Below are 23,751 nucleotides of genomic sequence, written 5' to 3'. Positions count from 1 at the left end.
TAGCTAGCAGGGGGATGGTGGACCACCATCCCGTAGATGCATTTACCGTCTGCCAAGGAAGGGGGGACCCGGAGATCGGTAGGGATCCGAATGACACTTGGGTTTGACTTGGAGAGTACCTAGGTAGGCAAGGTAGAATGGAGATATGGAAAGAGTACGTAAATGACGTAAATGTGCTTGTCCCGGCTGGTACTTCTTTCGGAAGGCAAGCTGCTGGGAATATGAAAGAAGGTATAGGGAAAAAAGGAAGCGACGACGGAGGTTGGCGACTGCCTAGTCAATTTCCAGGATGGGAGAGAAAACCGACGGTCGAATATGACTGAATTACAACAGTAGTGAATAAGTCTTACCGTGGGAAATGTACCTACTTCTGATATCAGATTTCGTGGTGATGGTGCGCGAAATTTGTTCAGATAGCCAACTTGGAGAGGCAGACTATTCTGATCAAACTGGGCGAAGGCTCTAGGGGTTGGCCGAGGTAACGGCGAATTTGATGGATATGATGGTAAACGAGGAAGAGAAAAAGATGAAAAGGGAGAAAAGCCAGAAGGAAAAAGGGGAATAAAAATAGAAGGTGGATGGAACGTATGCCGTATGTACAGTACAGTACGCAACCTAATCCTATCTCGAATCACAAACCCAGCTAGGCCCCGTTGGTTAGGTCCTCATCTTTCTATTCATTGGCATAAACAGGGCCCATCCTCACCCCTCCCTAACCCATCCTCCTCCTTATTATTCTGTTCTCCTTTCAAACCCCGTACATATTCAGTCTCCTCATCGCCTGCCTACTGGTTTCTAGTTCCTGCCTGATGTCGATTCGGCGCCAGGGGGGAGCGGCACGAACCATTTGGGCAATGTGTCGTAACGTGGGAGCTCAACATCGGCATCTTGATCTTTGGTATGGAACCATCCACGTATTTCGAATGTGTCAGTGACGCCTAGCAATGTACCGGCAGGGGCTTTGCAGCTCCCCAAACATCTGTCAAACAACATAAAATCCTGGACCCCCGGTGTTAAGACAATGTGCATCGCGAAAATGAGGCGCTAAACGAGAATGAGCGACAGAACTACTCCGTACTACCGTACCCCAGTAAGATTATGGCGTTCAGGGAGGCGAGACGGGATCTCGTTTGCAGAGCTGGCTGCAAGGTCAGACTCGGCAGACACAGGATGAGATTGACGGTCTAGGTGTACATATGCAGTACGTTGTACTCCAACTTCCGTCATTTGTTCGCTTTCTGTCTCCGTGTACATATTATGTCCCTCGGGTTGTCCCACAGACGCTGCGGGTTCGGAACCACCGCTGAAAGCTTCTTAACCGAACGCGTCCCGAATACTTCGTAACTCATTACGCGATTCCGCCGTCCATATGGTGTACGACTACCTAGTTCTTTGTTGGAGACCACAGTGAGATTCAGCAGCACCCTGCTCCATACCCAAGTCTTCTGAATGGGAATGGGGTGCAAAAGGCTGTTGATGGGTGACGAGGAGTGACAAGGGATGGGACTGGACCTTCTTTTTTTTTTTTTTTTTTTTAGCACAGCCTCCTTCCTCAGAACCGCAATCGAGCTCAATTTCTGCTGACGGCGCCGTCCCTCCTGAAAGAGTGGGGTGAGCTGCCGAGCCAAACAAAGGTCTCTCGCCCAACTCATTATCCATACAACGTATTTATCTAGTGTCGTACTTAAAGTGGTGATCATTTGCGTATGGGCTCGAAATAAGTCTCTGTCGAGTCTCCGACCGTGTTCTTGATTCTTTGATACGACTCCTCACGTCCTCAGGACATCCAGCGCGGCTTTGATACGATGATGTTGCCGGGACCCAGTGAGGCAGTGCAACATCAAACAGATCCGTCAAATAAGACCGCCCGCGGACCCACACCAGATCGGCCTTATTTCCGTTGGCCCTGGCGCTTGGGGCATCCCTTTAATAAGGTTGGTAAGCAAGCCATCGCCGCTTTCATACGCTCCTGCATGCTGCAGGCTGCACAAACATACTCAGGGGCAAAGAAATCGAAAAAGTCGAGAACCTTTGTGCTCTCCATTAATATTATGTCATCTGTCGGGTAAATTCCATGTGCCGCGTTGCGACCTCTTACTTCGTACTTAGGAATACGCCCATTCTAACGGTACGCATTCTTACAACGTATGTACATACCTACATACTGTATTTGTTATGATATGATGGAGGTCAACAGAATACAAGCTACGACCATTAGGTACTCGGTATAAAACCCATACTTTACCTGCCATTCATCTGTACTCTCCCAATAAGTCTAATTGGCTGCCCTGAGTTGTAGGTACTTCTTTAACAATTATTAAACAAAAAGTGGGGGAGTGCATGCCTGGCCAGAAGGTGAAACGCGGGTGGTGCGCTACATCCGTGCCTCTGTAGCTTGGCCTCTGGGGAAGAACTCTGATCATAACCGATTTTGGTTGAACGGGAAGTGGATCGCAGTGTGCACTCGCGGTAATGTGTACTTCGTATTGACTGGAAAATATCACGTGACCTTCTAATCCAGGTGAGTTGACCTGGCTCCAAATTCATCAACCACGAGTTACTCGCGAAAACGTTCAACAGCATCATGGGCTATGGCACGTACTGCTTGGATCACTGACGAGACCAACATATTACCACGAAAGAGAGACGAAGGAAAAAAAAGAATAATGACGAGCGTGGGAGTCATCGCGACCTCGTGCTCGATGCAGCTGCCAACTCTATGTTCTCAACAAACGTCTCACTCGGGCAACCACGACGAGCTCATAGTGTTGAGAATAGAGTATTGCGAGGCGACTGGCGAGAGAGTTTGACGCATGTGTCCCCTTGAGGTTCCTTGCCACTCTCTTTCCTGTACTCCGAAGAGGGCCAAATATCAAAGTGGTGACTATTCAGTCGAGACTGCCGTGTCGGGCAGCAGAAGTCTAGTTGCACCTGCCCATATCCCCATGAAGCCAGCCAAATTCATGATTTTTCTTTCTGGACAAGAATACCCAACCCTCTCTATATGTTCTCGGATAATATCGTGTCCTTCAGAAGGCAGGGTATCTGACCTTAAGTACTCGACCATCCCACCCTGTTCTGGTGATTATGGATGCTGTCTGCGAGGAAAACACCACCTCGGCGCTCGTTTTAAGGAACCAAATTCTCGACCTCATCACGAGTGTACTCTCCCGTCCAGCATATCCTGCCCTTGTAGATTCTGGGGAACCCACTGACTGCCCTAAACAAACCCAAGGATAAGGTCCCGTCGAGGCACAGGCAATGGATCGCGAAAACTCGGCTCGCAACTATCATCGGCACAAGCGCCACGGTCGTGACCATCGGAAACACAGCGATAAAACACCAAGACGGAACCCGTCCCACGGCAACCCCGGTCCAGACCGTGATGACAGCAGGCGATACGGGACTGATCAGAGCCAGGACTTCGTTTGGAAGTGGTTGGAAGGGACAAATCGTCGACATGAAAGGTCTAGCCTACAAGCCCGGGATGATCGCACCGACGACCGTATCCCCCGATGCCGTTCGCCTCAGCCGGACGAATCTCAGCCTGAGGTCCCGCTTGCGACAACTAATCCGTCTGGGAAACGCCCTCGTTCTCCCCATGCCGACATCTTCGACGATTATCACGTTGACTGTCGGCATGGATCCATGGATACTAAGAAGATCGTGAGTTATGACAGAGACTCACCCTTGCAGGCCCGGCCCATGTCACGATTCGACCTGGTGGACTCTGACCAAGAGAGCTATTCCCCTCCTCTAAATTTCGAGAAACGTCCCAGGCATAAGACCCGAGAAGATAAATATGAGAGGGGAAAGAAACCTGTCGGCTCCAGGAAACACTCCGAGTCTGCAAAACCTCGAAATCCCAAACGTCGCAAAGAAGTCTCCAAGAAACAACTCGCATCCCGACGGGAGGTCATGGACAACTTCGCGTCCGAGACAGTTCGGTGTGACCGAGTCACGGTAAAGTCAGCCAGCGTAGAGAACAATTCAGCGACCCTGCTGACGCCAGACCAGCTGCACCCGGGCACTATCCCTGGTATCTTCCAGAACGGATTTACTTCCTCCAAAAACCACAGTGAGTATAACTGGCACACCGCAGGGGCTATGGCTGACACAGACCAGCCGAGGATCTCGCCCATGTTAAAATGGACTGGAAACCCCAGCTCCATCGTCACCAGAACATGACCAGGCGATCGTCAAAGTCTCGCGATGACAGGGAAAGGAAGAGGAGAGAGAGGGAACTGGAGGACATGGATGCGTACTATGGGCCCAGGGACTTATCAAAATTGAAACGAGGAAGAACCAGGCACGCCAATTCCGAGTCCGATGCCAGCTTTGACCACGACTTTATTCCAGCCTCGGAAATGACGCCCAATGATTGCGGCAAGCTATCACCAGAAAGGACACATAGCTCGCTCGAAATACGCCGCAGGCCCGACTCTGCTTACAGTCGAGCCACCACGAGCCACCACTGCCGGTCCTTAAGCCAACCGTCGCACCATAGACGTCAGGGGAAGCATGGCAGAGGGGTTAGTGCCCGCGAATGGGGTGGCGACCTCGATGCCGGACACGATCTTCAGAGCACGGGTGTAGCAGTGGGGGAAGTCAACCGCCAATATAAACGAGGGCTCCATTCCTCCGGCCATTCAAATGCTTCTGTTGGGCTGAATTGTGCGGGAGACACAGCTCAGAGATCAGCAACACCGCGACCTACCATCATTCGGTATGTGGACAAAGGCGTCACAGCAACGGCCGAGTCCATCGATTGCTGCAAAGCAACAGGAGAAGGACCACCGGATATTGAACACGAAAACCGCCCGGCGCTCTGGGGTTCTGGGCTTCACTCCGCATCCAGCTGCTTACCAGGGCCCTCAATCCCCCCCGAGACCATTGAACAGGACGATACTGGACATACGAGGAACACCGAGCAGAGCAACCAGCAATCAACGACAGAAGAGGCCCAGGTGCGGGAAACAATGGCTCGGCGAGCATACATTGAGACGCCTGGGACTAGCCGGGTTCCTGCTCCATCGTCGCTAGACCCAGGTCGAATTCACTGGACACTCGGGGAGGACCACATGGGGGAAGCGGCTGAACGCACCAATGATGCCAGTTACATCTCATGGCCCAAACGCTCTTCAGCTATGCAAAGGATTTCGCCTCCCGAGAACCAGCATAGCCAGTACTCCTGTGCAGCCAACCAGAATGAGAACAGTCTACCGCCTGGGGACATTGCTGGCACCACCGGCGTTCACCTCGGCGTACCAGAACAGCGTCCGAGTACTCCACGGCCAGAGTGTGCCAATGCGATGGACCACCAACTGAAGTCGGTAGGGTGCCTAGCTAGACCTACGGACGTATGGTTTCCGCAAGACGCCACGATGAGGTGCACGGAACAGCCCGAGCTTTGTCTCTCAAGGGAACTCTCATTGCGGGGGCCAGGAGATATGTATGTGAGCGCTGCAGAGGGCGCCGACGATGACATTTCTCGCCTGGATAGAGAAGTTCTGCATGAATACGTTGTGCAAAGTCAGAAAGGCGATCCGGTTTCGAGTGCAACAGCGGCCACCAAATACAACGGGCATTTCCCGCAAAGTTCTTTGCAGGACCGCTTTGCCGGCCAAGAGAATTACGAAGCCGAGGCAGACGATCCCTTTGGCCGTGAGATTGACAAGAGACGACGGTTTGCTTCTCAGCCGGAGCTCGAGATTTCGGCAGACGCGATTCTGGAACGCCATGGTCTTGCCCCATGGAGTTCCCTGAACACTGATGATCGACGGTTACGCATGGCGACGTTTTGGAGACCCAATCCCCTCATCTAAGTCGGCCTTTTTTTTTTTTTTTTTTTTTTACTGAGGCTCCTGATTTCTCCATCTTTCTCGGAGCCGACCGACGTCCATTTGGCACCTCTCCGCCTTGTTGACGATAGATTCAGCCCTCCCCACAACCGGGGCATCTATCATCATGCCATCAAGTGTCCATGCACCGCGACCAGAAGCGCTGGCTTTCTCGTTGGCAATTAGTATACGCACTGCCCACTCAACTTCGGCTTCTGCCGGGGCGAATAGCTCCTGAACAAGGCCGACCTGGCCGGGGTGGATGCATTGTTTCCCGTTGAACCCCATGGCCTTGCCCCCCTCGCACTCCTCGCGAAGCCTCGATAGTCCGGCATCGCCCTTGTAAGAGGTGCAGACAAGATCAATGGCACTGGGCAGACCTGCGGCCCTTGCCGCCGTCACAATGGCGGACCGTGCATAAAGGAATTCGGTGAGCGACGGAGTCCGCGTTAGAGAGAGATCTTTGGCGAAGTCCTCGGCGGCGAATATCAGCCCACTAAGATAGGGGGTGGCGCTGCAGATCTCTCGGAGGTCCATGACCGCTTTGGCCGACTCGATGAGCGCAATTATCTTGATGGGATTCTTGGAGTCCTCCCTGTGCCTCTCCGGGGCGACATGGCGCAGAACGTCGGTCACGAAGGTCAGGTCGGCGCTAGAATCAACCTTGGGGACCACGACGGCGTCGACGTTGGGCAATGACGCTAGGCTGGTGAGATCATCTAGGGCAAAGGGAGTCCGAACCCCGTTGACGCGGACGGCCACCTCTGCGACCGAGGCCGGGCGCGTCTTTTGGGCCGAGAGGAACGATCGCAGCTGGTGTCGAGCATCTGGTTTACGCGCCAAGGTCACGGAGTCTTCCAGGTCATATGTTACGTTGTCGGAGATGAAACCCAGGGACTTGTTGAGCATTTTCTCTGACGAGGACGGAACTGTAGGCGTAATTAGTCCAGGGCTGGTATAGGAGAGAGACGGGAGGCTCAACCGTAGAGGAGTGCTCGCCGTAGAATAGACGAAGACTTGGCCGGAAGCGCCATGGCGAGGGTCGACCTATAGGATGGGCGTTGCTATGGATATAAGGGATACAGAATGAGATGAGACGATGAAGCGAAGTACGAGTATTCGAGTCGAATTCAATGAAGTTTCTACGATCCAGTCGCATAGGTAATTACCTACCTATAGATAAGTTCCTGGTACGATAGGGATCTCGGCAGTACCTGAGGTAAGAGCTCTGCGGACATCTTGACGCTGATGACGTAAGGCTATGTTGGTAAAGAAGCGGTACCTACGTCCTTGGCACATGTACTCCGCGCCTCCAGCTAGGCTTCCGTCGGAATAACTCCGGCTCCATATTGGAACAGCTTACACGTATCATAAGGTACCACAGCATCCCTCTACCTCTTGGCCAGGACAAGCAAAGGGAGCCGACGATTGTCCCCCTCTATACACGTCGACGACCTACGTTATTCTACCCCAATCGACATCCGTGGCAAGCTACTGGACCGGTGGACGGAGCACAGCAACAGTCGAATTACACTCTGGCCAGAAGGCCCGATAAACGCGAAGCAGGCCGACGGGAGTTTGCGCGAAACATACAAAGCGAGCCTTTCCCTCTCAATCCTCCTCCTCCCTCTTTCCGATCGTCGCCTCTCCCACCATGGATCCCGAACGAAATGCGCCCCAGCCAGAAGGCGCGCTGAGCTGGCGGCTCAGCTCCCACCCCATCACTCTGCTGACGCTCTTGGGGTTCCGGATATGTGAGCTCGCCCCTTGCCCATCGAATCGCCCAGGAACGGAGACGAGATCGTTGAATAGGAATGGATCGACGGGATGGGAAATTGGGAGCCAAAGACGAGAAATAAAGAATATGGAAGGCTAACGACAGGTTACTAGCAAGCGTACTTGTGTACTTTCTCGGTCTCTGGATCATCAAAAGCATGTACGTCACTGCTGTGCCTCCCTCACTCTGTTGCTTTTGCGCTTTTGCATGATGCAGAAAATCTGACTGGTAGGGCGAACTTTCAAAACACAAACAGGATCATGATCTTCATCATCACCATCCTCCTCCTCGCCGCAGACTTTTACTACCTCAAGAACATCGCCGGGCGCCGCCTCGTGGGCCTGCGGTGGTGGAACGAAGTCGACCCGTCGACGGGCGAGTCCAAATGGGTTTTTGAGAGCAGCGAGCCGGGCACCAAGATTGTCAATGCGACCGATAGCCGCTTCTTTTGGCTCGCGCTCTACGTGCAGCCCATCCTCTGGTTTCTGCTGGCCATCTTTGCTCTAGTGAGGCTGCAGTTCCTGTGGCTACCTCTTGTTGGTGCGTACTCCCCCCTTTCCCCCCATTTTTTCTCTTCTTTTTTCTTTCTAGTCGCGGCCGCTAAAAACAATGACCGGGATCCAGTCATTGCTCTCGTCCTGACCATCATGAACACCCTCGCCTTCTCCCGCTGCGACAAGTTCAGCCAGGCCTCCAACATGGCCGGCAGTGCGCTGTATTCCGGCGGGCTCGCGGGCAACATCGCATCCAATATGGTTGGCCGCTTCTTCAACCGTGGTTAACGCTAACCCCAGGTCGCATGCCGGAAGACGAACCGACGGAAAACATGCAGTGTTATACGATTATGGATGGGTCACCGAGGTTGCAGGTCGATGAGAATAGGCGGTTTCGGGTTGCGACATGCACTCCAAGTCGTGAGTCGAAGAAAAAGGCGCCTGTGTGTGTGTTGGAGGAGGCAAAACGGAAAAAGGAGGAAGGGCTTTGGGACTCGACTGGGTATTGCCTTCAAATGGCACTCGGCGCCAGACCGTCTGTTCTCTTGATGGGTTCTGTCAATACCCGCTGTATACGTATGCGAACGATTTGTCTTTTTACGATTCCCCAAAAAACTTTGTTCACGTTATCTCGAATGCTGTCTGTCATCTGAAATACATGTAGCGGAATAAAGTGGCGACCTGGTCCTTGATATCGATTCAGCATCGCCCATACGGGAGGATATACAGTCAAAGGGAAGTACGCAATAACTGTATCACTCTCTTATTTTATTCTGCGCTGACGTTCTTTCCCCACTCTCACGCGTCTGGCAAAAAAAACAACCATTCGCTATGATAACTTTTCTTTTTGGTGCCAATTCTGGACAGGCATCCAAAGCGGCAAAGAGGGAAAGTACAGTAATGGTATCCAGAAACGAGGGGTGAAATAAATCAGAGGCCTGCCGTACCCGTCCCTACCAGCCCTCCGAGGAGAGGTGATGTACGGCGCCGGGTGCGCCCTATTCCAAAAGATCACCAGCCAAATAACAAGGGGAGAAAACAAGAGCTCCACCAAAAACGCCCTGCCGATTGAAAATGTCCAAGATGGCAAAAGTCCGGCCGTCATCCCTGATTGACCAACACGCATACACACAGATGCGACCTGCTCACCTCCCCGTTCGTCATGTTGTACGCCGGCCTTGAGCGGCCTCAATGGCGTCATCCAGGGCTCGTTCCTCTTCTTCCAACCTCCGAATCTCCTCCTCCGTCATGCCCTCTTCGATGAGGTGCGCCACGTTGGGCGTCGCCGACCGCGTGTCTGCTCGCGGTTCGCCGTTTGGCTGGGACTGCGCTGGGGAGTCAAAGTCGGAAAACGGTGCTACCATGTTAGACGACCGGCTGGCCGAGGTAGCACCGACGTGGTCCACGAGCGGAGCACCCTCGCTGGTCTGGTTGGGTTGGTGGCTTTGGAGCTGCTGCGGCGGGAAGATGCCGTCTTCGGAGTACGGGGAGTGGGGTGACTCGGCGACGTTCAAGTTGGTCTCCTTGTTGGCCGCGTGCTGGGGGTGGACAGCTTCGGGACCATGGGATCCGTCTCGGCCTGAACCATTGGCGCGGCGTCGGCGGCGGCGGCAAAAGAACCAAACGAGAGCACCGATGAGGAGGAGACCGGCGATGCCTGCTCCGACGGCGATGCCGATGATGGCGCCAGTGGAGAGACCCGTCCCACCTGACGCGCTGGCCGGCGCATCCACCAGATCAGTCGGGTTGGGGGAGGTCGTGGTGGCCTTTGTCGCTGTTGCATCTCCTGTGGGGGACAGATTGTCCGTGTTCGTGGCGGTGGGCGGCGGGTTGAATGCGTCAATCATCTCTTGAAGGGCCGCGGGGAGAGTTTCGATTTGGGTGGTCTCATCGGGCTCAGGATAGCGCTGTACCTGACCGTTGTCGACGACGAAGCTTCCAGACCTGCTCCAGCCTTCCTGGTGTTCGGCTGTCCCTTGTCTGAAGGCCCAAGTCAAGTTCAATGCTATATCTTTGCCGTATACTGCAGGCGTGAGGCTACCGATTTCCAGAATGGCCGGTGAAGAGTGGGCAACTGCGGGTTATGGTGAGTGTGATCCCATTGACACGGAGTGCGCTGAATGTCGCAACTTACGTTGTCCTTCTCCTTGACGAGGCCGTAGGATCTCCAGGCCGGCGCCTGGAGGCCCACCCCAAGGCAATGGCTCCCAACTAGAGGCGCCAGGGGATTTATCAACACTGGGGTTGTATACCCATACCCTCCCGGCGACTGTTACGTCCTGTGCCAGCCTGGGGTCGACTTGGTAGTTGAGTACGATCTGGCTCTCGGTAATGTCTGGGGGAAGGTCGGGATACTGGGCAATCGGGATATGAGGGTCAAAGGTGACGACCATGAAGGTCCCCGATGACGGTGTCGCACCGGGTTTGTTGGTGGACATGGTGGGTTTTGTGAGGGTAGTGGTGGTAGAGGATGGACGGGGTATCGAGTCGGAAATTGTACGATCATTACACCAGTCGTCGAGGACGCAGGCCAGCCCGTCTGCCATGATCAAGCTTGAGCTCGATGGTAGCGGGATATCAAGATGACAGTCGATGTCATCGATGAGGTCGGAAAGGAGGGAGGTATCCTCGGGGCCAGGATCGCCGTCGCAGGTTTCAGTGTTTTCTGTGGCGTGATGAGGAGCAAGTCTCATTTGTTGGAGCGAAATCAATCGGGAGCACGGTTCTAATGAGCGAGTCGATCACGATCCGTCTTAGTTGTATCAACGTTCGTCTATTGCCCTGACTAGGCGTTGTCGGTCGACGTGACACCTAACGAGAGGCTTGTTGAAGTCTGGCCTCTGTCTGGTTGTCCGGGGCTGACGAGAGCCAGACGGTGGAGAGAACCGGCAAGCGTACGGATAGAACGCCGGTAAGACGGGGGAATAGAATGGAGAAGAAAAAAAAGTGTGAGTGTGTAAGAGCCAGGTAGGATTTGGGCTGCCTGCTGCGCCCTGTCAGCATTTGGCGGGACCCCTGGTCATTCAGGTGTATCGGCGTGGACGGCGGGAGTAGAGCGACCGCGACCTTGAGCTAAGGGGATCAGCCAGGGGCACAGCCCACATGGGCTCACGGGCTCTGGGCTGAACTCGCAAGCCGGAGTTTCGATGGGGGAAGGAGTGATGGGATAGGCGGTACGGAGGTACGAGGTATAAGGTACGTAATGATATTGGCTCGCCTAGAAAAGGTGGATACGTACCGATTATCTATCCCCCCCCGGGGAAGACAGAGTATGGACCAATAACGAGCCTTGACGCGGTCCAGTTTCTATATTTGGAACCGTAGGGCAGGCACCAATTCCCCACTTCGCAGCAAGAGCGGTACGGTACGGTACGGTACCCTACTTGATCGTGCTAGATGTCGTCTCTTGTGAGAATTGCACGTGTTTGTTTGACGGTTTGCTGGTCGGGAAAGAGGCGGCAAGAGGCTGCGTTGATTGGAGAAGCTGTGAACCAACAAAGTTCTGTTGGGCTGTCTGTGTGTTTGCTTTTGTTGGTTTCGAAGAGCGTGGGGGAAATCAATTGTCGAAGATATCTTGACGAGTTGCGAGTGGTGAGATTCGTGGGAAGTTGTCCAATGCAAGAAGCAAGGGAACATCCAGAATCAGATGCGAGGTTCATGCGGAATAGACTCCCATTTTTATCAGATTGCCGGCCCAGATGTCCAGCTGCCTCATGGTTATCATGGCCATGTGTGGGATTCCGGAGGTCCTCGACGGAGACTATGGGCCTGACCGACGGGGACCACTTTTGGACCATATCTCGCATTGCTGTAGTAGATGCAGTGGATTCAATGAGGTGAACCAACCTAACCGCTGGCCGCCTGCGACTCCGAGGTTCTCCGACATGCCGCATATCTGGTACCAACCCAACAGACGATCATCGCCTCAATAGAAATCCCCTGGGTCATCGTTTCGCGCCAACATACGCCGTTCTCTCCCTGTCATTATGAAGATAGCTCACATTTTTCGGTTTGAAAGCCATAATACGCAAAATGGGAAAGGCTACCGGCGAAAGTTGTCTGCTTATAATGCTGACTGACGTTCGAATGGGGGACAAACACTGTCCAGTGCAAACGAATCTCCGCTGCGAAAAGCAATTCCTCAGTCCCAGGAGACCGTGATCCCCAGACTTTCAAACACGCTCTCGGCCGGTGCCGGAAGCCGGACGCATCCAGTGTCGTGAAGAGGATTGCGATTGTGCCATTTTCCCAGACATGGGCTTTCGAAGTCATGGGCTCACTAGACATTTTGTCGGGAGACTGGGTCTAATGCCTCATGCTTCGGGAGGACGGCTAGTTAAGCATCCAGTTAGACAGGCGGGTGCGGCAGAGTCGCCCATGATTTCGCGCTCCGATTTGTTCAAGTCCGGCGGTGCAAAAACCATACATGGTGAATATGCTCGCGATATTCCTCCATGCCTCTCTTCTGAGATGAGTTGGCACTTTTTGAATTGCCAAGGATCCCTAGGCCGGCCTTCCCGGGATGGGCCGACGGCGAACGGCGGGCCAAGCTTTCTTGCCCATCACCGTCCATCGGCATCCATCGGCGTCGACCACACGAAACTTCCCCAACCCAATATGACTGACATTTATAATAGAGACTGGATATTCCGACTGTACTACTTGGATATTCCGACTGTAGTTCTGACATGGACCCACCTTTTTCCTCTTTCGGAATACCACACATACCTACGAATACTAAGTACGATCGTCAATCGTTCAATCGCCCGAACAGTCTTTTAACGTTAGATCAATTTGATCCCTCGGGTTAATTGAAGGCAGTGGCTATAATGATTCGGATGATGTTGATTGAGACCGATGGTTCTATTTTGTAGCTGCTTGCCACCAATTAAGGCCTCTCTACAGAATCCAGTTCCTTATACTTTCCGATTCATGCATCTAACCTACTGCTGCTGCTGCTGTTGTTGTTGTTGTTGTTGTTGTTGTAATTGACGGATCAGCTCGTCAGTTCGATTAAAGCCAGCCGCAGCAGTAATTGCTCCTCTTGCACCGCGCCCACGGCCACGGCCACGCCCACGGCCACGGGTATCTTCGCCTTGTTGCTGTTGTTGTTGTTATTGTTGTTGTTGTTACGAGCCTTGTGCCACCTCCTCCTGCCGAGCCACCGCCCGTTGCTTTTTAAGCTCCTTTGCGTGATCGTGAAGCGCTATCGCGTTGTTGATTGACGTTGTTGATTGACGTTGTTGATTGACGTTGTTGATTGACGTTGTTGATTGACGTTGTTGATTGACGTTGTTGATTGACGATATCTTGATGGGTTGAATTGATGTGGTAGATTACTTTGTGCGTGGTCCAGAAAATAAATTTGATTGGCTAGAAAGGTGGGTCCACAGGAACTACAGTCGGAATATCTAAGTGGTACAGTCGGAATATCCAGTCTCTTATAATATTCGAGACCCTAGACTGAGACACCTGGGGTGAGCAGCATCTTCCATATGATTCGAATAATACGCACGCATCGGCGATATTCATCATCTTCTCTAATGCACCTAGTAAGTACACGGAACAAAATGTGTTCCCAGTTGGTAATTACATGTCGTGTCTATTTCCCAACTCCGCGTTGGCTTCTTGCAAGTGAAAGGAATGTCAAGACTGCCAGGCGAAAATCGACCAGAACGCCCCCGGAAAATAAGACGGACCAAGATTATTAACGGCTCGTCGTGTTCAGTCGCTCAGTCGCCATCTTCCTCGTTTAATCCGTGAAATCAGTTGAAGGCGTTTTACACGAATAGTGAAGGCGTGTGTACGCGGACAGCTGGCAGAAGCGCATCTTGACACCTTTGGTTAGAACCCACCCCTAAGCAAACGTCATCGACATCTCCTTCTCCCTCCCAAAGTCCTCGTCATCTGGATCCCCCCAGGGATCCTTCATCGTCATGGTCGGCATTGTTTGCGCAGATTTCATCTCTGGCCTCGATGCCGGCGTCCAGTCATCCTTTGGTGGTGGCGGGGGAGCGGACGGAGGGTCCTGGAAGGAGGTATCAAACGTCATGGATATCTCGTCGTCCTTGTAAGGATCCGACGTCTCCAAGTAATACGGAGAAGAGGCGCGATTGTTCGAAGACGTTCTCAAAGGTTCCTGGGAGACCCTGGAGTCGTACGATGGCCGCTGCGACGGCCCTTCCGGACTCTGGGAAGCCCCAAGTTTATCTCGTGGGCTACTCGCGGATGCAGGTGACGAGTGTATGTCGAGCTTCATGGGTGGCAGGGTCGACTGCAGCTCCTTGACTTCCATCTCTTCCTTGGCCAGCTCGGCCCGGATCGCATCGACATCAAAGAGAACCCCGTGATTGTTTCCAAACTGGTCCTCCGTCTTCCCGTCCCCTTTCTGTGCTGTGTCGTAAATCTCCCAATCGGCCTTCTCGAGGCGTTTCTTGCGACTGAAGAGGGAGAACCGACCACCCTTCTTGGACTTTTGTCCCTCCCTCTCGAGCTCCTTTCGAGCCTCTTCGATTTCGTTGATGAGTTCTCGCTGGCGCTGCTCGTGATTTTCCGGGTCAGGGTCTTCAATCTCACTGAACTCGTCGCTCTCCACGGGCCAGCCGCATTCCCTCAATAGACGGGGCATCATCCGACGATATTCCATGTGGCCCTTTACTATGTCCGACACATTCACGTTCTCGATCCACGGGAGTCCCTCGATGGGGGCAAGCCCGGCAACGCGCCGAATGCCACCGTTCGTGAGCCGGAAGAGATAGCCGAGAATCCAGTCATTCGTATGATATGCGTTGACGAATCGACCTGGCACAACGGTCCTGGCCCGTATGTACTCGTCCTTCTTCACGACCACTGGCGAACCGAACATGTACACATTCTGGACCAAGCCATACGCGCCCCGGCGGGCGAGCTCTTGGATGCAGGAGAAGATGACACGCGCCCCGATCGAGTAGCCGACGAGGGTGATGGGCCGAGTGCCGAGACTCCTGTCGATCAGCGAGTCGGCCAGAATAAGTCCCGCCGCCGTGGCCCGGTCCAGAGATACAGCCCATGGGTTGTCGATAAGGTAGGATAGCTTGGTCAAAATGACGGGCAGCTGCAGAGCCGCCATCAAGCTCATCAGAATAGTATTGCCCAAGACTTGTTGCAAACCTTGAGTGAGAGCCTGCAATGCATCAGTATTCGCACTTGAACCTCATTGTGAGGAGGTTACAAAAAGGGATAGACATACTTCTGTAGCCAGAATATTAATGGTGTCACCAGTGCTTCGCAGCATCTCGGGTTCCCAGAGAACAGAGTACAAATCGCCCAGGATAGGATCCACGGTGCTGAAGGGTAACCGAACGTCATCGACCTTGCCTGTCATCCAGCCCGACACGGTGACAATAAGATGAACGCGCTTGTTGTTGTGAAGCGGCCGGTACTCGAACGTCTTGACGGGCCCCGTTCTCCGGTTCGCAGCGCGGACGCCGATGACGCTGCCGGAGCTAGCAGCCGCTGATGTGATAACGGCCGCTCCTCCTATGCCGCCCAGGAAAGTCGAGGTGCCAGTGACGCCGATGGTGGTGAATCCCGCAGCGAGGCCGGCACCGATAACCGGGGCCAGCAAACCGGCCGACAGTCCGATGACGAGGCCGCCGCCCACGGTGGCCAAGCCCATCATGACGTAGCGCTTTTTCAATGCCTGCTTCCTCCGGTGCTCCATGTGCTCGTCCTCGTTCCAATTCTCCTTCTCGGCTTGTTGCTGCATCTCGAGAGCATCGGTAACTCGCTTCTCGAACTTGCGGATATCCAGCCAGTCAATCTCCAACCTCTTCCCGACACGCTCCAGGAGAAGACGGGAGCGGGCATCGTATGTCGAGTCCGAAATGAGGATTAGGAAGAGATCGCAAAGAATCGTCCAGCGAATGTCAATCTCGAGATTTTGGGTCGAGGGAAGCTGCGACGGCATTTTGACCGCGGGCATCTCTTCGGTGGGATGGGCCTCGTACGGCGGAGGCGGCTCGGCTGGCTTCTCCTCTTCGGGGCACAGAGGCCGTGATGCAGGACTGTCTCCGACAGATGAGCGGGGCGTAGACGAGCCTTTCCCAACAGCATACGACGATGCCGAAGGGGATACTTCTTCATCCGCGGCCATTGGATTTTTCACACGCGCGTTGGCCATAAGGAGAGGCGTGAGATCGGAGGGTAGCACGCCGTGCTCGCTCAGTTGCTCAACCATGACCTGTTCGGCGGCGCTAATATCCATATGTGCGTATAGTCTGAGCATCATCTTCTGACCCCACATCTTGGTAGCTTCAGCTCCCGTCGCCACCTCTTTCCGTGTGCCCTTGGTTTCTCCGATCGTTTCGGCTTCCTTGACGAGCTGGAAGATTTCTAGCCGAGTCAGCCCGACATAGGCCACCCTCTGTCCTTCCGTCAACAAATCCTTGGTAGCTTGCATCTGCGTGACAGCATCCCGCTGGTCATCATCATCGTGGAGTGCGCTTGTGGTATTGCCCTCCTTGAAGAGGTACTTGGTGTTTTCGTCCATGCTGGTGGCCGACTCGGCATCGTCATCCATGACGACACGGGTGTAGCCCTTTCCCGCACCCCCGAGATTCCCGTAGCCGTACTTTTCAGTGTCCTCGTCATCAGTGTTGTGCTCCTTGGCAATCAACTTATTATTGTCATCGTATATGTCGTAAGGAGCATAAGCTGGCATCTCCTGCCAGCCGTCGTCGTCGTCGTCATCCGCTTCTTCCTTTTTAGAGTCGACTTGGGTCACTAATACCTGCTGGTGCGAGAACTCTCCCACGCCGGCACTAACGGCGCTCGCATCTCTAACATGTCCTTTTTTAACACTCGAGATGCTCTCGCCCCTGGTGTGTTTCGTGTCCGGGCTCGGTGGGCTCGGGGTGCTTGGATTCGTGGCAGGCTTCCCTGCTGCTGAATCTCGGTCGGCCGATGGCTGGTCGACTTTAATCCCTTCCTCGTTCGACTCGATTACATTATTGTCCGTTTCACCAGGTAGTTGGGTGGCGATGGCCGTTTCTCTCTGCTGTCGTAAGTTCGAGTTCGCGTCTTCCAGACCACCGTCCTGAGCATCTTTCTTTGCGCTTTCAATGATCCCCGGTCTTTCTGTATCGGCTTGGGAATTCGACAGAGTCTCCCGCAACCCATCCCCTTGGTTTTCGAAACCCCCAGCCTTTCCCGTATCTGCCTGGACCGTATCGTCTGCTGGTTTCTCGGGTTGGGCCTCTGGTTTCGGCGGCGGGGATTGTTCAGAATTGAGTTGCTCTGTGGCAGCAGGTGAAGTTTCCCTCTGGCCAGATGGGTCCGCTGTCGGAACCCATTTCCTGATGGGCAGGCCGAAGTCGTCCAACTCGGGGCTGTCGGGCATGTCGGCTCTACGACGGGGGTCGTCTTGGTCACGTAGATTCTCTGTGAAGCCAATCGTCACTTGGCTGTTGCTTCAAGGTTCGAGTTCGTCGTCGTTGTCGTCTTCGTCGGAATCAGGAAAAAGGGTGTTAAAGGTGTTCGAGTAAATTAATGCAAGCAAGTAGCGACGACGCCGACTTTCGATATCATGTGCCTGTGCCTGCCGGCATAAGTGTCTTCCGGTTAAAAAGATAAAACTCAATCATAAATCAGATGGAGGAGTGGCAATGTCTGTCAGGTCATGGACTTGGTCTGCGAGCCCCTGACCGAGACGACCCTGTCTGTCGGTACAGCGAGGATGATCCTGATCGTCCCTGGGTCGAAAGGGTGCCAGAAGACAGGCTTTCCCTGCTTAGCTCAATTTCCGAGTTTCGTAGATGGAATGGAGAAATGTACGGAAGAATAAGGAAGAATAAAATCGGCATGTAGTACAGGGCCCAACACGGTACATTGACGAAGCTAAGCCTCTGAATGTTCAAGATGAAAGGAGAATCCGGTATTGGAGTCTCGCAGAACCCTTACAAGGGGGTTGCCCCGCTGTGAAACCCCAACCTGGGGCGTAGATGCAACGGGGAATTGCTTGTATGGGACCGGTGCAAGCCACACCCCAGGGTCAAGCCTCAGCTTGTAGGCCAGTAGAAACTCTTCAGTCTCTTTTACTTTTTACCGTCTTTTTGCGTTTCTTTGTCTTGGACAAAGATCTTGCAAGGTCTGGTAAACACTTCTTCAACCGGTTCCGACCATAAGGAATGAGGACTATAGGGATAATAGGACGCCTCGTGTGATTTTTTTGACCACCTAGATATTTCGGGGCTGCCTCTGATATCTGCTACCATTTGTGACATCCTGCAGTCAGAGCGCTGTTGCATTTGTACTTTGGCCCCAGAAGCCAGCTGGTTTCGAAGAATCATAGTGGGCATTGTGCTGGCATTGCCTGCGACGGCGAGACTTTCAAGGCAAAATGCCAGGAGGTTGCAATGACATGACAACTCTAGTCCATCGTCTCAGCTCTGTGCACCTCTTCATGCTTCAACCCTGTAACAGTCGGAGGAATAAAAGAGGAAGACCAAAACGCTGCAGCCCATTTTATTGGTATCTCATTACATTCGCTCATCCTACCACACAACTCTTAGGTGCCTTGCGGAAGCAGATTAGAGTGCTGTCAGCTTTCACCTGCTGATTCCACAGCCGCCGGGGCTGTTTCTGCGTTCTGCTCCCCTTGATCAGGTCGTGATTTGTGCCTCCTCTTCCGCTTCTTCTTCGCTGGTGCTTCTTCGCCTGCAGGCTTGGCCGGGGATGTGGTCGCCTCTTTTCCTGCATCCGCCACATTCTTCTTCTTCTTGACCGCCAAAGGATTCGGTCCTTTGGGGCCATGTCCCTTCTTCTTCTTCTTCTTTTCGGGTGTGGTGCCCGTAGCCGATCCAGCAGGTCCCACGCCATTGGTTCCCTCGGCGCCGTCTTGCTGGGCATTTTCATCTTCCTTGTCATCGCCCTCTGTTCTCTTCCTCTTTGCCCCCCGCCCGGGTGCCGGTCCTGTCAGTCCCGCCCTGTACTTGGCCTTCTCCTCCCGCTCTCTGACCGCGACGCTCTCGCTCGCCATGGGCTCCATTATCATGACGCTCCGCTTGTAGTAAATCTGCGGCACGCCCGCAATGCCTCGTAGCATTCTCCGCACGTTTTCGTCCTGGCACACCGAAACTAACTTGTGCTTGTTCACGTTGTTGCCCTTGGGGTCCACCACCGCCCGGAAACATTCGCCCGTGGAGAGCGGCTCTGGGTAGTCCTCAGGTAGGTGACCACAACGCCGCCGTTCCAACGTCTTCGCAAACTCTATGATTTGGTTCATATCGGGTTCCGATTTCCGTGCGTAGAGCTTCCGAATTTCACATTGCGAAATCACTTACACGTGTCGCTAGTTAGTTGCTGCTCCCAATGGTACAGACAAGGCGAAATAGAAATCACATACTTGGCTTCACCTCGCCGTGCAGTGTCCGCTTCAAACCGGCGATGAGGTCGTACTTGAATCTGTGGCAGTCGACGACCATCTCGGCATCGATGAGACATTGGTATGGTTCCCGAAAGCCCCAGATCTGGGAGTACTGGGTCATAAGCTTCCGGTACTGTTTGCTCCTTTTGCCCCGCATTTTGACGTAGGTTTCCGAGTGTTGCTGCTGCTGATGGCGTCGGTAGAGGTTGTCGTCGTGCTGGTGCTGGCAGCTTGAGGTTGTTCTTTTTCCTTCTGCGACTGCAATTCCAAGAACTTTTTCAGCTGCAGGTACCTAGATAAGATACGACCGATAAGATAAGAAGGACACCCCACCTAACTTCCAGTTCCATGGAAGGTACCTTGGGTACCTGGGTACCCCCACCGTTTGGCATATTCCCTTCATTTCTGCACTTCTCTTGAAACCATGTGATGATGAGAATTATATTTTAAGAGCTATTTATGTTTTACGAACAGCCCAACCAAGTATAAGTTCTTCACGCCAGGATTATTCAAAGATGACTACCGCTACTTTTGACGGAGATAGAGCCCGCATGCTCCCTTGACGACTCTTGACATCGTCTTGTTTCTACATAATAGTGTAACGACCCAAAGTCGTTTCGACCCAAAATTATCTATTTTCCCATTTCTCGTTATTCGTGACAAGAGCTGCGACGACACTGATATCATCGAGCTTCCCTGCATCTTGGGTTAGCTGGTTCAAGGCGGATGGGTTGGTCAACTAACCTCCAATGCTAGCCAAGCCCTCGTCAATGGCGTGTTCCATAAACGGGCTCTCGGCGTAAGGATCCAGCGCAATCGTTTTCGCGGCGGCGACGAGCTCCTCCGCGGCGAATTTCATGCCACCGTTGGCGCCGCCCGTCCTGTCGCCATCAGGCGTGCCGCCTGCACCGTGCTCCCATCGCTCCACGCTTTGGACGACGTTTTCCACAATATCGTGTTCCCACAGATTATCGATTACGCCGTCGGTCATGGCCAGGACAACGTCGCCAACCCGGATCTCCACCACATCCATGACCGCGTTCGCCTCCGGCGTGTCCGGGCTATTGGTCCCCAGCTGGCGGGGGCAGTCGAACCAGTGCCATTGCTCCTTGGTTTTGTAGACCATCGCGCCATCCTTCGGCCGCACGACCATGACTTGACAATCGCCGAGGTTCGTCACATACAGCAGCGGCACTGTCTTCTTGCTGCCTTCCAGCGGCTTGAAGTGGATCTGGGCTCCAGCGACCGTCGTAGTACCCTGCCAGTCGACCGGTTTCGCGGTTGCGTTGATGGTATTTTCGTAGGCTTGCTGTAGGTAAGCCACCGGATCTGGTTTGTAGGAACACCGTTCCTCGATGGTCTGATATTTGCTGGCATCTTCTCGCAGGGCATTGGCCCAGAAATGGAGGATCAGCCTGGACCAGAGTCTAGTAGACGCGTCAGTCAGCGTTATCGACCGAGCATGTTGCAATGTGTCTAGTGTGCGCAAGTGTTTTTCCGCATGGCTTCAGCGTGCATACCCAGCATGTCCTCGAGGCCGTGTCGTCCACGCCCCAACCCCATCATTTGCACAAATGAAATATTCACTCGCAAAGACGGCGTCATCTCCGTTTGTCTTTCCTAGGATAATATCGCCGTTCACACGCGCACGACGGTCTCGGCTCTGGTGATGCGTGCTCAGGGGATCGGAGAAGGAGCCGGAAGGTGGTGAGAGAAACGGAGGGGGAAATGGCCTGGGAGATCGCTTCGCAAAAAGTGCTACGCCGGTGTCGAATTTATAAGGAAGTGCCGGGATATCGTGATTCGAACTAAACAGCCGAACGGTTTCTGTAACTCGTGACAATCGAGGTTTCCACAAGACACGAACACCCAAGGGCAGTGGGAACGGCCGCTTGGTGGATGTGGATGCGATGTTCGGTAGCGATAGACCGAGGAAGCTCATCACCAAAAAGAGGCAGATCTGGAGCCTGATGCGATGCTAGATCGCAACAGTCCCGGATCGCTGGGCACTGCTGCAAATATCGATGCCGATGTCGATAAGGGCGTCAGGGTGTTCCGATAGTGAGGGTGGAGGAGCATTGCCGCCTGTGACCGGTGGTATGGGTGGGAAGGAACCGAACCAGCTTTCCCACGTGATAATGTGATAATACGGAGTAGCCGTCCAAGGCACGGGAGTAATACGGAGTACAAAGAATTGGGCCCGATTCAATCAAGCCGGAGCATTCTCTCTACTTAGGTATGTATCTTGACCGAAAATGGCTCGTTTGTCTTCATAGCCCCATTCCGGGGACTTCCTCAATCAGTTACCACCCCCGTATGTACTTTAAAAACCAAACTTCGTCATCGGCCAAGTGACGGTATCTCACAGCCTCCCTTTGTCTCAAATATTTTACACTGCACTTGTACAACACACACACACTGGGATTAAGTTGATTCGCAATTGGGAGAACCACCATCCACTCAGGCCCTGAGGCGTTGGACGTCGGCCTTCTAACCATTCTCTAAAATGCCGAGTATGTACTCAGTAACGTCGACAGCTCCCGACAGCTCCTGTATAACATCAATCGCAACCATTTGGCAGATTCGCCACGGCGTGGACCATTTACCTACGACTCGTTAGCATCGCTCACCGAGAACGATCTCGCTATTCCATGACTCCCTATCCTCTCACGTACGAGCAGAGGCATGCGCGAAAGAAAGAGTTCATCAACTCCATCAATCAAGATGCTATTCGCCAACTGGCATCTCGGCACAACAACCTGAAACCATGTGAAGTCCTTCGCTCAAGTAATGGGAGCTACAATGCCTGCTTCTTTGTCGAGTTTCCGGACGATGGCACCCAATGGGTCGTGCGAGTTCCTATCCAACCTGCTGTCTACGACGACTGGGCTAAGATCCAAAGCGAAGTGACTACCATGCGGTAAAGGGCCCTGAGAAACGCACTCCCCTACCTACGTTAGGTGGCTAAGCTACTCATCCTCCAGGTATATCCAAACCAACACTACCATCCCTATTCCCCGTATCCACGGCTTCGGGCGAAACGAAGCCCTGACTCGGGATCAATCCACAACCCAGGCATACCTCATTCTTGACTACATACCTGGACATCACCTCGACATCGAGTCGTTCATCAATGATACCAGGGAACGCCGCGACCATTTCTATTCGCAACTTATTGATGTCCTGGCCCAACTACGGAAGCTCGAATTCCCATCCGCTGGCTCCCTGTTGCCACATCCAACCGACGGGTACGACCACCCTGTCGTCGGGCCCTTCTCCTCTATACACATCAACGACATGCAAGTGCAAGGGCTTAGCGCTGCTGGCCCTTCTACAGCGTTCAAGTCGGCAAACATGTTTTACAGGCATCAGTTGAATGTCATGAAGGAAGCCTACAGGTTGCCAATGAGCGCGCAGACATTGAAAGCAGCACAGCGCGAGGTCTTCGCACTTGAGTGTCTGGATAAAGAAGTGCCCAAATTGAGCAGTTCCCGTTGGGACGACGGTCCCTTTATCCTGTCGCATCTGGATTTGAGATGGCCGAACATTCTCGTCGACGATGAGCTTAATATTGTTGCTATTATCGACTGGGAGTGGACCGGCTCGATCCCACGCCGGTCATTCACGCCGCCTTCGTGGCTCGCGGGGCGCGAACCGCAGTGTATAACTGGGGATGAGTACCGCTCAGAATTTATCCATTTCCGCAATGTCTTGCTAGCCAAGGGCGTCGAGTGTCGTCAGCTTGCAGAGGACTGGGATCTCGAGCTGCTAAACGACGTGGCGCTGCCCATGGCCGAGGTGCTACGACACCACTCTCACCTGAACGCTATATTTTATCAGGCTATATATGACAAGCTCTTCGATGAGCCTAGCTCGAACGTTGTTCCCCGTTTTTTTCAACGGGCCGAGAACAGACATCTCCATTTGGAGGTACAGGAGCAGATTGACTCTCCGAACGGTACACTAAGTACCTCAAAGACAATGGACTATTTGTCGTCGATGAGGCGGCCAAGGCAGCCCAGGAATACGCCAGCATGGTGCAAGAACTAGAGAAGCTATTAAAGACAATCGAGGAAGGTCCGAAACCCCTGTGATTTGACATTCTTCCTCAAAGTACCCTGTTCACAACCTTCCAAAGCTTTCTCCTCGTCGGGTAATCGGATTATTCCCCTTCACTGTCCTGGATATAGCCCCGCGAAGACTCTCCACGTTCAGTTTATCAGCTAGAAGCACTGC

The 23,751-nt window shown here is 53.4% G+C and overlaps 8 protein-coding genes across 8 annotated transcripts; 4 read left to right on the top strand and 4 right to left on the bottom strand.

Annotated features, from left to right (window-relative positions):
* Positions 1-2,147: 2,147 nt before the first annotated feature.
* On the top strand, positions 2,148-5,825 carry ACRALDRAFT_208816 (uncharacterized protein; the record flags this gene model as incomplete). The annotated part of the gene is made up of 9 exons (XM_071022508.1): positions 2,148-2,218; positions 2,330-2,458; positions 2,558-2,804; positions 2,829-3,006; positions 3,041-3,172; positions 3,242-3,666; positions 3,697-3,947; positions 3,978-4,078; positions 4,126-5,825. 9 exons carry the CDS (start codon positions 2,148-2,150, stop codon positions 5,823-5,825), a joined length of 3,234 nt encoding a protein of 1,077 aa, XP_070875932.1.
* A 27-nt stretch (positions 5,826-5,852) lies between these two features.
* On the bottom strand, positions 5,853-7,007 carry ACRALDRAFT_1049143 (uncharacterized protein; the record flags this gene model as incomplete). The annotated part of the gene is made up of 2 exons (XM_071015581.1): positions 6,823-7,007; positions 5,853-6,769 (listed from the first exon to the last, which is right to left on the bottom strand). The coding sequence occupies exons 1-2, from the start codon at positions 6,872-6,874 to the stop codon at positions 5,853-5,855; spliced, it is 969 nt and encodes a 322-aa protein (XP_070875931.1). The 5' UTR covers positions 6,875-7,007.
* Positions 7,008-7,494: 487 nt separating this feature from the next.
* ACRALDRAFT_1069611 (uncharacterized protein) lies at positions 7,495-8,399 on the top strand (the record flags this gene model as incomplete). The annotated part of the gene is made up of 4 exons (XM_071017685.1): positions 7,495-7,594; positions 7,731-7,776; positions 7,874-8,157; positions 8,209-8,399. 4 exons carry the CDS (start codon positions 7,495-7,497, stop codon positions 8,397-8,399), a joined length of 621 nt encoding a protein of 206 aa, XP_070875930.1.
* Positions 8,400-9,271: 872 nt separating this feature from the next.
* Positions 9,272-10,549, bottom strand: ACRALDRAFT_2026876 (uncharacterized protein; the record flags this gene model as incomplete). Its single annotated transcript, XM_071020425.1, has 2 exons — positions 9,272-10,185; positions 10,246-10,549. The coding sequence occupies 2 exons, from the start codon at positions 10,547-10,549 to the stop codon at positions 9,272-9,274; spliced, it is 1,218 nt and encodes a 405-aa protein (XP_070875929.1).
* Positions 10,550-14,196: 3,647 nt separating this feature from the next.
* ACRALDRAFT_1008814 (uncharacterized protein) lies at positions 14,197-17,025 on the bottom strand (the record flags this gene model as incomplete). The annotated part of the gene is made up of 2 exons (XM_071014711.1): positions 14,197-15,273; positions 15,340-17,025. Coding segments are annotated over 2 exons (2,763 nt in total), but the record flags the coding sequence as incomplete, so codon positions are not given.
* A 730-nt stretch (positions 17,026-17,755) lies between these two features.
* Positions 17,756-18,877, top strand: ACRALDRAFT_1092974 (uncharacterized protein; the record flags this gene model as incomplete). The annotated part of the gene is made up of 9 exons (XM_071019642.1): positions 17,756-17,778; positions 17,822-17,920; positions 17,958-17,973; positions 18,009-18,067; positions 18,092-18,163; positions 18,238-18,261; positions 18,331-18,366; positions 18,415-18,499; positions 18,524-18,877. 9 exons carry the CDS (start codon positions 17,756-17,758, stop codon positions 18,659-18,661), a joined length of 552 nt encoding a protein of 183 aa, XP_070875927.1. The 3' UTR covers positions 18,662-18,877.
* On the bottom strand, positions 18,691-22,674 carry ACRALDRAFT_1056056 (uncharacterized protein; the record flags this gene model as incomplete). The annotated part of the gene is made up of 5 exons (XM_071015866.1): positions 18,691-19,427; positions 19,495-19,704; positions 20,260-20,942; positions 21,036-21,323; positions 22,616-22,674. 5 exons carry the CDS (start codon positions 22,672-22,674, stop codon positions 18,691-18,693), a joined length of 1,977 nt encoding a protein of 658 aa, XP_070875926.1.
* Positions 22,675-22,881: 207 nt separating this feature from the next.
* ACRALDRAFT_2088703 (uncharacterized protein) lies at positions 22,882-23,415 on the top strand (the record flags this gene model as incomplete). The annotated part of the gene is made up of 1 exon (XM_071022525.1): positions 22,882-23,415. A coding segment is annotated over one exon (534 nt), but the record flags the coding sequence as incomplete, so codon positions are not given.
* Between the last annotated feature and the right edge of the window lie 336 nt (positions 23,416-23,751).

Source organism: Sodiomyces alcalophilus (assembly GCF_042370955.1).
Source record: "Sodiomyces alcalophilus JCM 7366 unplaced genomic scaffold ACRALscaffold_3, whole genome shotgun sequence".
Taxonomy (NCBI): Eukaryota; Fungi; Ascomycota; class Sordariomycetes; order Glomerellales; family Plectosphaerellaceae; genus Sodiomyces; species Sodiomyces alcalophilus.
Note: the sequence above shows the minus strand (reverse complement) of the source record. Positions and strands in the feature narration are given on the sequence as shown.